General features: G+C 41.0%; 1 protein-coding gene across 1 annotated transcript in view; it reads left to right on the plus strand.

Annotated features, from left to right (window-relative positions):
- Positions 1-2,796: 2,796 nt before the first annotated feature.
- Positions 2,797-14,835, plus strand: part of syt7a (synaptotagmin VIIa) — a 74,737-nt gene continuing 62,698 nt past the window's right edge. Inside the window, exon 1 of the mRNA XM_046394168.1 lies at positions 2,797-3,423. Coding sequence (XP_046250124.1) covers positions 3,390-3,423 — 34 coding nt within the window. The 5' untranslated portion in view covers positions 2,797-3,389. The remainder of the gene's footprint in view (positions 3,424-14,835) is intronic.

Here is a 14,835-nt window from a genome sequence, read left to right on the forward strand (position 1 = left end):
CAGCTGAGGCTCTGTGCGTTGTGATGATTTGCTGCCTCGTGGAGCCACCAGGTGTCAGTGTGGGGTCGCAGGAGAGCCGGCTGTAGTCCTATCCTGCTGGGAGTGGGAAGAGTGTGAGCGGTGCTACATACTACAGGTGTGCGCTAAGCTTGGGTGGTGTGACAGTAAATCACGTGCTCCGATCTCCCTTTCTGTCTGGCCATCTTATTTTCTCTCATGCGAGTTTCTGTCTCTTGCTGCTGCGATGCAGACATGCCTTTCTCTCCCGTGATCTGTGCGCTTTCACATGATGGATAAGGTCTTTCTATGTGACTATTAAGATGCATGATAAGAATATGAAGATGTGTTTCCCTGAGGATTTTGCTGAATGTGTGCGGTTTGTAAATCCCTCATGATTCCTGCACATTTCAGCAGAACTGATGTTATGACAGGGGCAGGGGTTTATTCATTATTAATCCTCTGCTGTTTGCTGTGTATTCAACATGGCTGTTATAGCATTACTTTCCAGATTGCTATTTTGCAGCATAATTACATTATGGAACTTTCATATAACCCTGCACACACACATACACACACACATTGCTATCTTTCTACATGTCAGTGTCTTTGAATTCAGGTCTTATTTCAGTCAGAGTCAGATTTCGTATTGAATTTTGTGCCTTCCTTTCATCAGACTCTCTACTCCAGTGTTTACACACAAGAGATTAGCCACAGGCTCAGTTTACCACTATGACAAGACTTATAGGAATATATAGTGGAGGAAATATAGAAATGAGCACCAGCCACTGTTCATATGTCATGGCTTAAGCTTCCATCGTGAACTATCTTAGTCTTTCATGCTTTCTAGGAAAAGTCAGTCCAAGTTGAGCTTAAAGGCAGATAATGACGGAGAATGGAGGAAATCAAGAGGTGGAGACAGTAAAGGACCATCGATAGAAGGAGCACAGAGCCGGAGGAAGGGAGGGGATGGTGCTGATGTGTATATAGGTCACTAAATCAATGGGAATCAGGTTTTTGAAGGGGAGAGAAGGGGGTATTTATAGATAGCACTGGAGACAGATGCAACAGTGACAGGCACAATGATGCTGGGAGCACAGGAGGGGAAAATCTGGGAATAGACTGTGGTCAAATTAGTCTGCAGAGAATTCTAACAAATGGCAAAAGATTGTCAATAGTGAACAAATAGCGTGGAGTGCAGTGCAAAACAAAATATAATCAAATGGAAATCACTGCAGGATACTTTGAGCAAATGACCTTCCCAGCTCTATTGACAAAACGCAGGCAAACTGTTAGCTGCGGTATCGCAAATGCTCACAGCATTTGCATCCACAATACAGCTCTGCTCGTATCCTATTGAATTGTAATCTATGATATCAGAGAGCCACATGATTGAATGGAATATTAGCTTTCTATTTTGCAGGCTTGCATTGAGAAGCTGTTTATGTATTACTCGGGTGCGCTGAGAGACACCAAACGGCTGTGAAGTACAATAAAAAAAACATCACAGACCTCATGGATGCATTGTGACGATTTCAGGTCAGAGGTTATTGGTTGACAGGCAAGCACCTCAAGTTTTTCCATTTTAATAACAGGGATTAATTGCAAAATTATTCCTACCTAATTTTAAAGTAGTGATGCTAGTTTTATGCTGTAGTTGTAATAATTGCCATGGCTTAACCAATTCACTTTCTAATGTCTGACGTCCCAGTCTACCCGCGACATGTAACAAGACGTTCCATCACAAATTGGAACATTTGCTCTGAGAACAAGAAGGGAAAATAATTGAAGAAATTGTTTTAAAATTGCCTTCTGAGCGGATTTTTTCTAGGACTAAATCATAGTCAAGGTCATGGACAAATTGTTCCTCCAACACTTTCAGGGCCGCGCGCGTGTAATGTAAGACAGCTGGAATACTAAGTGGCAAAATAATCTACATCTAATTTCTGCATCTAATTTGGAGAGTATATGCATGGCAGCCACATCACCTTGCATCAAAAACTGCCAGAGGACCCACCAAATTACTCCTTGAGAGCTCTTAATCTCTGGCCTGCGCCTAACAATGTGGTCAAGTGTCACGATAGGTAGACAGATAGAAGATAGGAGACCACCTGACCACCATTTGAATAGCGGAAAAGAATATGGACACATGGGACATGGTGGGAGTGACAGGTCCACATGGGATCATCTTTTCCTCTCCATATATCAGTGTTTACTGACACAAAGCCACAAGATTTTACAGACTGAACCATTAAAATGTGTCACTCTGATCACAGTGTGTTAATGTAAAATTTGCTATTTCAGTTTAAGATATCTAGAGATAGAATGTAACTAAATTAATGTTAATGCTGGGGTATTTTTGCTTGATAAATGGTTTAAATGAATAATCAATCATTTAAATATAACTGTCATTTTATTGTCTGGAAGTAGTCTATTTTTCCCGCACTATTTTACATACAAAACACAAGATAATCTCATTGGATATGATATATTTTGATGGGATAAACTACTCAGCAATGAAGAAGTCAGCCAAAATTTCATCCAAAATTGATTGGCATTAAAATGCAGTAATGCATTAATGAACCAATAGTGTATTACAATTTATTTTGTGCTAAGAGTCTTTTGTTTATTTATTTAACCTTACTTTTTTTTGATTGTCTTCTTGGGACTATGTTGGGGAAAAAATAAATAAATAAGAAAAATACAGTAGCCATAAGTAATTATATAATATCCTGAAAGGGCTCACTCTGCATAATGAGTATACTTTTGCTTCTAGTAGATTTTGATAATAATAACGCAGGACTTTTACTTGCAATGGAGTACTTTGGTACTTATACATGATGGTATTTCTATTTTTGCCTCATTAGAAGATCTGTATACTTCTTCCAACACTAATGAGATTCCCAATTAACCCTTGTAACTCGTGGCGTCTAAATCCCATTGGCTGATTTGTGACTGCACTCCTCATTTCTCCGCAAAGGCAGATTTTAAAATGACAGATGAATGCACAAACAGGACCGAGAATCACACGTGGCGGCGGAGCATACAGGAAGACTTTCTCAACACAGCTGCAAAAAAACCCCCCCAAAAAAGTCACTTTCTTCCCATTTTGTCCTCTGAGCCACAGTGAACCAGTGGTTATTAGAGAGAAAGAGAGAGGGAGGGAGAGAGGCAGGGAGAAGGAGAGGAGAGGGAGGGAGACAGTGAGAGAGTCACAAACTGGTTAGCCTACCTATCCACTAGGAGGAGAGGAGAGACTGTTGAGGAGCAACAAAACAATAAACAGCCACTACTACAAACCGCATCAGCGGAGTTCACGATACACGCCAGAGGAGTACCAACAATTAATTGAGACAACGCCATCGCATTCGCCTCGGAGTGAAGTAACAGCCATGTATCTGAACAGGGAAGAGGACAACAGCAAAGGTAAAAGATCCTGTCAAGAATTGCCACTCTTTGCGAAGAGCATCCAGACAGTTTCAAGGTGTTTCATTTCTGACCCGCTGTTTCTCTTTGAGGGTGACTGGGGGATGTGCTGTCACACGTCTCGTTAACGTATCATCATTATTATTATTTTTATTTTTTACCACAGCGTTTTCCTTGGACCGGTGATGTTAGTGAAAAGTGTGGGCTGTCATTATGTAATATCAGTGCAGTTAATTGCCTCCTAGGAGGATGCTTATCATTATCCCAATCCTGCTTTTATTTCATTGCACTGTGGACGATTAATTGTGAACCTGTTGTAGATAGAACCACTTTATCATATGCATAATTTTGCCGCTGTGCATTGCCTTTTGTTGTTATAATGTTTAGGGCATTTATGATACCTACTTAGGGGAAGCATAACACAAGGTCAAAGCCTCTAGCTACAATGAAACCCAAGTGTATATAGGTTATTAATGGTGCTCTACGGCGTGCGACACCTCGCAGTGAAATACTAACGGAATGGGCTGCAGCTTATTGCTGAACGGGGAAAGATAACCGTGCAGCAGCGAGAGGGGTAAAGAGGGTACAAAGGAGGTATATTTGAGTAATCTCTCCCACGTGTTTTTGAGGCGTGATTTCTTCTCTCATCGGGTGCCCAGAAACACTCTCGACTCGTGTCCCCTGCTGATACCATGAAGCATAAATAACTCTCTGGGGCTAAGAGGTAATGCTAATTACCACCTAAATCTTCAGGTTACACGAAAATAACACCTGCTGCTACCGAGGAGGAGGAGGAGGAGGAGGAGGAGAGAGGGGTGGTGATGGGAGGGGGTGGGGTGTGGAGGGGGGTAAAAGAGCAAAAGGCAGAGTGGGAGGAGCCATTTTGGTTCATTTCCCTGTGATGTGAGATAATGTGATCTCACCACACACGGACAACAACATGATACTGTACGGGGACGTGTGCGAGCTCCGGCAGCAGCAGCGGCAGCAGCAGCAGCATCCGTGGGTAGCAGAGGACGGTGGCTTACGATGAGATGTGGTGTCAGAAATACAAACCACAGGTAGCCCTGAGGGAAAATAAGAGCTGAGATAATTCCTTCATTTAAAAGATAACGTATATGGTGTTCATAAAAGTTATATAAATTGATTTTTTTTTTTTTTTGGCTGTATTCAGTAAAAGCTGCTCGGAAAGGTCACTTTAAGCTGACCTCCACAGAAGTGATAAGAGTCCCAATTAAGGGGATATAAAGATTTAAAGTCCCCCTATATAGTTTTAACTTTATCTAACATTATGGCTCTGCTGTGACTACAGAGGACGTGACCTTGTGGGCTGGCTGTTTCAGACTTTTAATGATGGCGATTTGCAGCTAAGCTAGCTTGCAGCCTAGTTTGCTGGTACGTTTCAGTTCAGGTAAATAAACATGTCAGTTGAACTTTTGATTTTTGTTTTCAAATTTCATCTTTAAAAATCATATGCCGCTTATTTAAACAAAACTACATACCATATTTTACCTTGGAAGTGGTACGCTAACATGATTATGTCAGCAGTTGTGACCTGGTTGATGCTAGCTTGGATTTTTACAGCAATTATATTGCACTTTATGTTTTATGTGTTTTAGGATTAGACATAATTTTAGATGAAGAGTTCACTCACAGCTGAGGAAGGTGAGTTAATTGCCAGATTTTTAACCGAGGATGTTGCTTCCCTAGCAGCATTGCTAATTAAGCAATGCCTTAGTCCAGTGTAACAAATTTTTTTGAGTCTAGAAACTTTTTATTTTTCGCCTTCATCAGCTTAAAATTTTAATTCATACACTTAAATTTATGACCAAAACCTGCAAAAATGTCTTTAGTGGTCAGTTGCAAACTAGCATGCTAACATGCTAAACTAAGATGGTGAACATGATAAACATTATTTTGTAAAACATCAGCATGCGAGCATTGTCATGATGAGCATATTAGTGTGTTGATATTAATGTCTTGTCCAAATTTTGCCCCTAAATAAAAAAAAAACAAAACAAACAATTGTTTGTACAGTCTTCACAATGAGCGAATTTGTCATCATGTGAAGGCAACTGAAGTCAAACACTAGATGCACAGTGACTGAATGTGCCTAGGGAGCTTATTCTGCTTAATAAAATGGTCCTAAATAGTAGAAAACTACAAATATGTTGTTTCGGGCACATGTTCATTACACAAACAACAATGGGCATGGTTTTAACAGAAATTGGAGTTTAGAGAAATCTTCAGAAGATATTTTAAAACATGTCAGTTTTAGTGATCTAAAATGCAGTTTTCACGTGAATTAGAAGCCAAAACGCATATATGAGTTGACAAGGCCGCATGCAACATTATGCAAGAACTGTGTCGCTGTCATATTTTGTAGGACCTTGGTGTGCATGGAGTTGTTTCCAAAAAACGATGTGTACTTAGGCACCATTAAAGTCAGCATACCATCAAAATTATTTTGCAGCTGTTATTTTAAGTTAACATATTTACACAATGTGGCTTTCACATTTAGCTCAAAGCATTTTGTGCATAAGAACAGCCTTACAGAGCTGCTAGCATGGCTAGACTTGTTGAAGGTCATAGAGGGATGCAAAGAGAAATGCTTGGAGCATAGCAGGCTGTACAATGTATGGGGTCTTGTGATCCATGAGGTTGTGTTCATTAGTAGCAGCTGCTGGAAAGAGAATCAGGTGTAAGCATTAGTGCGAATGTACCTGTAACCTTTTGTTTGTCTTGGTGGTTATTTGGCCCAAGCTAACAAAAAAAGGCCATTTCCAAGGATTGATAGACTGCAAGTGAAGTGGTTATGAGTAGGCTGATTTCTAATGTGTTGGGGCTACTCTTTTAAGTAAGGAACTCAATACTTGATTGACACGCCTCTGATTGATTTATGTGAGTGGGTGTTCCTTTCTGGCGGGTGCTTCCCTCGCTGCACTGCTGGCCTTTAAATTCACACCGTGTCTCAAGGTAAAGTGTCAGGGAGAGGGGAGAAAGGGCTACCAGGGACGTATTGATTATAGCCTCAGAGGATTAAAGGAGGGTGAGGACAAACAGGTTGATCATATGTGAGCCTGGCAATCACAAAAACTCACCGGCTACTGTCAAATAAACCTTCTGAAATAAGACTGGATGTGGACTCCAATCAATACTGAAGTTGAGAAAAAAAGTAAATTGTGGAAAGTAGAAAAAGGGGGAATGCTGGGGATTAGTGGCACCCTATTATTGTCTCTTCGGTCTGACTAATAAATGGTTCGTTATTTATACCCACTGGAAAACATTCAACAACTATTTAGACTGCTTACTGATGTTCCAGTTTGGTTTCAGCAGGGTCTGATTGTAGGCCGTTAACAGACAACATGGGCATGTTCAGACCATCCAGTCCACATACTGCTAACCATTCCCAATGATGAAGAAAATGATATTTTTATACATTTAATCTTTTATGGGGAAGTCAATTCTGGAGATGGATTTGATTTTAAACAAATGTGTCACAATGCTAAAAATAACAGACACAAAATTCCTGTTTGTGATGGGTGTGGCATTCATCACTGTTGCTTTTGACAACAGAAGGAATTTGCTTTGTGCTTTAGGGTATAGACAGGATAAACAGTATGTCAGAGTAATATTTATGTGTACTGAAATACCAGAGATGTTGAGCCAGTGACTATTTAAACACACGGCAGTTGAAACAGTTAACAGCTGTTTGGAGCTCTAAGGTATAGGATGCCAGGATATATTTTTTGCAGGCTGGAGCTAATTATTATTTTCATTTAATTTCATTTATTTTCGTCAGTTATTCTGCCAACTAATTTCTCAATCGATTGATAGTTCATCCTCTCCCAAGGTGACATCTTCAGATATCTTTTTATGAGCAACCAACAGTCCAAAACCCAGAGATATTCAGTCTACTGATAAACTTAAGATTTACAATCTTAAACCCTTTTCAAAGAAATATTTCTTTTCCATCAATACCTAATGCATCTTAATTAATAATAATTATTCTCGCTGACCTAATTTTTCTTTTCTTAGTTAATTAATTGCTAGTCTCAAGTAACAATATAGTGTCTTTTCCTCCATTTTAACCAGCACAAGCAAGTGTGAAAAATCTGTCAGGCAGGCAGCATCATCACCCCATGCACAAAGTAGACCACCATCCCTACTTGTGAAATGTCTGTGCTACACAGAATGTGGAGATTCATTTGTATTCTCACTTCAGCAGGGATTTCAGCTGAAGCCAAAAACTGAAGTCTACAGAAATAATTCTGTAGTCAACTTAAGTACAGTGCAGTTTCCAGCTTGTCAGACAGCGGGGGACCAGTAAATGAAGAGCTTTACAGCTTCATCTACTGATGACTGTTTTGATGAACTGACTGTAATAGATTTGTTGGACAGGAGCTGATGGCTTTATTGATCGATTCCACTGAGGGGGAATGGTTCAGGTAAGGTTTGGGGAGACATGTTCTGAGAGGGAACCTGTGGTTGACTAACTTCATGTATTATGCATGTAATCACCGTGATCTGTATAACTGACAACAAGGGTGGATCAGTAATACAGCTTTATGGCCTCTCTAGGAGGAGCAATGTCACCTCAGTTAGGACATTTTCCCTTCTTGTCTTAATGCATCTTATTGCATTCACTCCAGTTCAGTCAAGTGCAGAATTACTCATTACAGTTTATAATAATATGCTGAAAATTAATAAAGACACCCATGGATAGCCTGACTTGTTTGTTTAGTAACATAAAGCGTCATCCTTGTTTATGTCTACATTTTGTTACATCTGTCCTTTAGTGGTGCTAAATCTGGAGACAGAGTTTGTGCATCAGGAAGAAATTTCCCTAAATTTATTTGATATATGGTCCTGTTCTCTGCCTGACACCCCACACTATCTACCACTTGAATATGATGTATAGGAAAACCATCAGTTGGACTATTGATTTAGGTTGCTGCTGGCATCCTTAGATGTGGGCTTTAGTGTAAATCTCCGGCCAGGGCTACAAATCTAAATGACTTAAGTTTGGCATGCCAAGCCTGCGCTCCTTAGTTTAGTGATTTGGCATCTTTGCAGATGAATATGTAAACTAAAAATGTTGGAATGGAATTAAAAGAGGAGGATGAGTATGAGTGTTAAAAAATATAAACTTTTAAAAAATGATCTAGAGAGATTTTACTCTGACTTACTGACTGACCTAATTCTCAGCCCCCAAAAGACAATTGTTCTTTTTTCTTTTTCTTTTTTTTTTGACCCTAACCTTATGCTCAGGACCGAATTATCTCAGGATCGTTTGGATGGATGATTTGCACAGACATTTATGTTAATTTTGGCAACTGAATAATGTTTCAGTGTGGTGCCATCGTCAGGTCTAAATTTGATTGGGTTTATGGCCCACAAATCTAACAACATTCCCACCAGTCTCAGCTCTACTTTGTGTTTATTGGTAATTAGCAAATATTAGCATGCTAACATGCTGAGCTAAGATGGGGGTTATGGCAAACATTGTATCTGTTAAGTATTAGCATGTTAGCACTGACAGTGGACCAACAGGATTTCTTTTTTTTTTGTGGATTTCAGTTGTGGGCCCTCGGTTTTGTTTTTACCTTTCAAAGTGCAGCTTTAATATACATTTTCAAAGTTGTGGTTAGAGCCTTTGTAAAGGTGTGGTTTACTATAGTCGCTTATCTCTATCCAGCTTTTGACAGTTCCCGGTATTCTAGCTCGGTGTCACAGTTTTTGGTATGCATCAAAGGATTTGAACTGCCAAGAAAATGAAATGTAAAATGGGGGAAATTTGCGAGTCTTTAACATGGTGTGAAGTCTAAGTGTCAGCAGAAGACTGAGTTCCTAACCTCTTTGTTATTATTGCCCTGTAGAAATTGATGATGTCCTTCTACGTCATGGCTGTTTTACTAATGTGGACTGGGAAATTATTTGGGGGGATTGCTTTGACAGTCTTGTAATGTCCATGCCTCTTAGAGCAAGATGAATTAAAAAAAGCCCTGGATGCTGGGAGAAAAGGTGTCGCCACGGGCCTTGGAATGGCGTTCAACAAGTCTATTTTTTCTGTGATCAAACTTAAAAGGAAGATTACTCGAGGTATTCAATCACGATGTCCTGTTTTCTTTCCTAACATTGTTTAAGGCATAAAGACGCCACAAGCTACTCTGTTGTCCTGTGAGTTTGCTGTATTGATATCAGATGCAGAGTAGATGAGAATGTCACAATTTACAGCAAAACATGAATTAAATTCAGCAGATTTGCGCTGTGAGCATCAGATAGGTGAACAGAATCGCAATGGAGACCTTTAGATATTTAAGGAACATAAACTGGCACAGAAATAACGTAATTGACGAGAGTGCTCAATCACTCTGTTTGACATTTAATAGATCGCTCTGTCACTTGAGCTTAAGTTTATTTAGCTTTGAATAGGTAGTCAAATGGTTAACAGCTCCAATTTATTTTACAGATGGGTGTTGTGAGCTAAGCCACTTGGAAAATCTGAAGGATCACTGGAGTCAGAGGAACAGGGTACAATGCCGCAATGAAGGCAATTAGATGCTTTTGTAGGAACACCTGCAAAGAAACACGGATTTGGACCTGCTGTTTCACTGTTCCACTGAGAGAGCTCATCATCCTTACCCCGGTGAAACGGGAAGCCGCATCAGCTGATTAGAGCAAAGTCTAATCACACTTTGAATCATTAAGCAATATGCACTGTAAAGGAAAAAAAAAAAATCATATTTGTAAAGAATAGAAAATTAGTTTTTATTGATTAATCTGCAGCTGGAATGAAATGAAAACCCCACTTACGTAATGTAGAATTAGCCTGATGTAATGCAAGGTAATGCTAGATATCGGGAGATTTGGGGAAATAACATGATTATTTTTGATTTCGTTATACTTTCTTGACCTCATTAAATGAATGATAGAAGTAATTTATTTTCATATTAGACAGGAGAAGGATTAAGATAGGATTCATGTTTCAGACTTGTTGATACATTTCCATAGAGCTGGAGTTATTCTTAGGGTGGACTCTCTCTCTCCCAGCCGACTCGATTGTGGATGAGGGGGAAGTCTTCTCGTCTCTCTGCCATCTTCTGTCCCTTTCTCCTCTGTGTCTTGGGGAAGAGGAGAAAAAGGACAACGCTGGTTAACATCAACCGGCCGGGCAAAGAGCGACAGAAAGCGAGAGGTAGAGAGGCAGACAATAGAGTGGAGGCGAGCTCGAAAAGATGGAGAGAGCAAGAGAGAGAGAAGCAAAGAACAAGCCCTGGAGTGCTAGCCAGTCAAGGTCACACAGAGGAGAGGAGGCCCTGCATGTGCATGTCTATGTGTGTGTGTGTTTAAAAGGGAAAAACAGTGGGGATGGGAGGCCTACATAGTAAAGAATGAAGGGTTGGTGACAGCCGATTGGTTTAGTCTGAGATGGGGGATTTTATGGGGGGAGGGATGAAGAAAGGAAGCAGAGGAGTGAAAGAGAAGATGAAAAGAGCTTGCATTATGGCTTCACAACAGACTTCTTGTACTTAATATTCTCTTCAATCCTGTATCCAGGACAAGAATTGCTTATTAAATGTCTTTGCTGGACTTAAACCCAGCAGAACATTTATAATGTTTATGATATAATACTCTGCCTGTGTATGTATATGTGCACTGAACATTTCCACGTATGCTGTCGCGTAACAACCCGGTCCCGTCGTGTCGATCCACTCATCACCCAACAGCTTCTCCTCAGTCTTATTGCAGCTGCTGCTTTTAGTACGTGTCGTGATGCATTCTGTTCAGAGCATGTGTTGCAAAGATTAAAAACAATAGTTCTGCAGGTACATCCTACCGCCTCGTAAACAGACGAGAGGAAGAAACTGTTAATCCCAACCAGAGAACTTGCTCTAGTTTTGATTAGCTATGGAGAAAGGGAGACTGTTGCATAATGGATAGCCCGGTGCTTGTCATCTTAGGATCAAGTGTTTTGAAAGCAGGATTGTGGTTTGCTGAGAACATTCTTTATTCGGTTATCCTAGCAGGAAGCAAGGAGTCACTTGGAAATGTGATCACTGCTGTCTCTTCAAACATATTAGCCCTGTTTGCATCTCATACCCAGGAGAGATTACGCCTGTGAGCAGTTGCCATAGTGTGTTTTGGAGCACCAAGGTGCTGATGCAAAAGATCTGAGGTGGCTCGGATGCTCTGTGACATTATCTCTCCGGAGCAATGGCGTGTGGAGTTGTGATAACGTATCATGACTTTGTTTGCAGGAGGTCACGGGTTCACCCTGTGGGTGGCCCCCTGAGGTCATTCCCAGCCCTTGCTGTTATTGTATCAGATAGTCTCCGTCTTAATGTATTCATGCTCCACTGATGTCATTTTATTAAAAATGTCCTTTTTCCACTCTGTCATCCTAAAACGCAATCAGCACCGCTAATCCCCACATTAAACCTCCAGTGGTCACACAATTGCATTCAGTTTAAGACTTCCAGTGAATTCCTGGCGAATTATGCTGTTGACAGACATCATTACCATTCGAAGAGTAATTAATCTTTCCACACCATGATTTTACACAGATGAAGAGTAATAGCTTCTGTTATAATGGGTTCAAACCATTTGCTGGCTATAGACTGTGATTTTACTCATCTTAAACAGACCCTGTGGTGCTGACCTGCACTGTACAAATGACACTTAATTTTTATATTATTATATTGGACAGCTGATTGAATAGAGACAGACAGGAAACTGGAGAAAGAGAGAGACAACAGTGCTGGAATCAAACCAGGGATGTCACTGCCACAGCACATGTCCTCAGTGGTAGCTTTAATTAAGTTAAAAGCATGGGAAAACCTGAATACATGACAGTTTTTCTTTTTTAAAAAAGTATGTGATAAAGAAATAAAGTTGTGCAGAAAAAGTGATCGCTGTGTGCCTGTGTTGAGATGCGTAGGAGAAAAGGTAATAAGTTCAAATAATTAGCTCCCACGCATTCTCAACACTTAAAAAAATTGAAAAGCACAGGTATTGTCTTACAAAGTGAATGTTTATATGGAGATGTATCACGCTGTTTGCTTGAGTACAGCATGTTCCACAAGTTGGTGTGTGTGTGTGCTTGAGCATTTATGCTTGTTTGTGTGTGTAGCCTCACTGTCTCTTGGTATTTAGCAAAAAGTGTGTGATTTTGTGTGAGCCACCCTGTATCTGGCAAGGTAGTCAGACTGACAGATTGGGCTGTGTGAGTGCCATCTCCTCAGCTTGGCTGCCTGAGCGTTTCTCCCTTGCTCCTACTTCCTCTCTCCTTCCTCTCGCCGTCTCATCTTCCTATTACCCTGCTTCAGTGGTGACCAGCAGGGCAAGGGATATTCTTCCTTCATTTGCTTTATCTAGCTGTATAGGTAGGCCTTCTCCCTGGATTAAGTCCACTCACTGTTCCATAACTGTAGCCACAATACGTGATGGCTCAGCCATCCAGGTCTGCCTTCCCTGTGCTCGAGCCACGGATCTAGCTTGTGGCAGAGTGGGGTTAAAATGCTAGAGATGGCAGCGAGTGCTTTGTATATCCTTGCTTTGCTCCCTTCCAGTACAGTATCTGTGTATTATGAAATACACAGATACAGTAGATGAAGAGGAAGAGAGAGCTATTGTTCTGCAGAACTAAACAGAGGAGGCTGGGTCACGAATAGGATTCAACAGAGTGATTGTCTCTGACTCTGTGTGTGGGGAGGGTTCACACAAACTGTTTTCACACTTGTGCTTTTACTGGAAATGTAGTGACAATAATGGAAAGATAGCTTTTCAGCAACAGCTATCAGCATGTCTGCACTTCACTATCCTAATCAGTTTGACATGTTGGTAAATTGAAAAAGATAACATAGACATGCTTACACAGCTTTATGTTTCACATCTGCTTTAGGTAAACCCAGCCAATTGGACAAATGAGACGTTTATAAATTGGCATCTTTTATCCTTGTTTAGCCCCACCAGAGAGATCCTTGTGGACAATGGGAGGATGGCAGTATGGGGAAGAGGAGGAGCAGGAGAAGGAGGAGCAGGCAGAACAGGGAGCAATGAGCCTAGGCAGAAGGGACAGATGATGTGGGAAAACCTGACAACAACAGAAGAAATACACAATCTCTTAACCCAAGTATGGATTCACATGACTGATGAGGAGATGGAACACCTGGAGTGGGGGGTGGAGGTACTGGGCAGATTAGAGGGCTTGGGATTCACCAGCTGAACATTGGCTCAAGAAGAGCAATGCTGACTCCAGTCTCTGTGTAATAGAGTACCTGTTGTGAGCACAAAAAGATCGAATTACTGATACCAACAGCTGGGGGACTCTTGTTGTTGTTTTCTCTCCTCCCACTCCATCTCCAAAAATGATCTGGATTACTGTTTTTGTTGCTCCTCTTTATTCCCCACCAGCAATCTAACTTTTGCCAGTCACAGGATTATCATCCTATGTTTGCCTTGGCAAGCACCATGAATTGGTGCAGCTGGAAGAACACAATGAATTGGATGCAAGCAATTGTGCATGCATGGGAGTGAGCTGAGAGAGCGCCGTAGAGCTCAGCAGAGCCGAGACGCACCAGATTGGACTGGCTCGTCCAAGCGGTACATTTCTGATTGGTCTGGTCTACAAAGCTGAAATGCGCCTTTTGTACTGCTGGTCCACAAATCTGACATGCTGCAGAAATTTGTCTCTCTTTTTTTCCCTCTCTCCTCACTCTCACGCTAATGAACAGCACTGCTTTTCTGCATCCATGGATCATTTTTCATGGACGCAACATTCATTGATTAATACCAACCACACTGAGACCCTTCTTTTTGATTATAGCTCTCAGGCTTGGGAGGGGCTCCTGATACCCTTAATGAGTCATAAAAGGCGAAGAATTATACACTCCAATGGTCTTGACATTGGGTGATATTTCAATATTCGGTCACTCACTCTCTGAGTGTATTTGCCCACAGAGCTGGCACTCGCTCAAATGCCCTCAGACACGCATTTGCAAAAGTAAACAGAGAAATCTTGACTTTCCAGTCCCATGGTGTGTTCCATGAGCTCAGGATATTTGGGTACAGACAGGATCCTGCTGCACAGCCTGGAAAAACAAACATGCAGGTCAAACAGAGAGCTCCCAGAATGCACTGTGATTCAGCTCAGCACACTCACCACCAAAATAAGCATGTTGATTACATAATCAAAACAAGAAGCTTGAATGCCAAAAAAAACACTATATGGTAATTGTCATGCCATCATCCTGTGTGCTGGCTGTACAGTGTGTCCTGACTGTGATGATATTCCTCCCTGGGTGGTAGCATTTGAGAGCTTCTATATGAGACTGATTGTACTAAATTATGTTGTCTCATATGTGATTATCCACTTGATAAAGCCGTGTATTGTTTGTCCATTGGTGACAA

Source organism: Scatophagus argus, chromosome 7 (assembly GCF_020382885.2).
Source record: "Scatophagus argus isolate fScaArg1 chromosome 7, fScaArg1.pri, whole genome shotgun sequence".
In the NCBI taxonomy this organism is placed as follows: domain Eukaryota; kingdom Metazoa; phylum Chordata; class Actinopteri; family Scatophagidae; genus Scatophagus; species Scatophagus argus.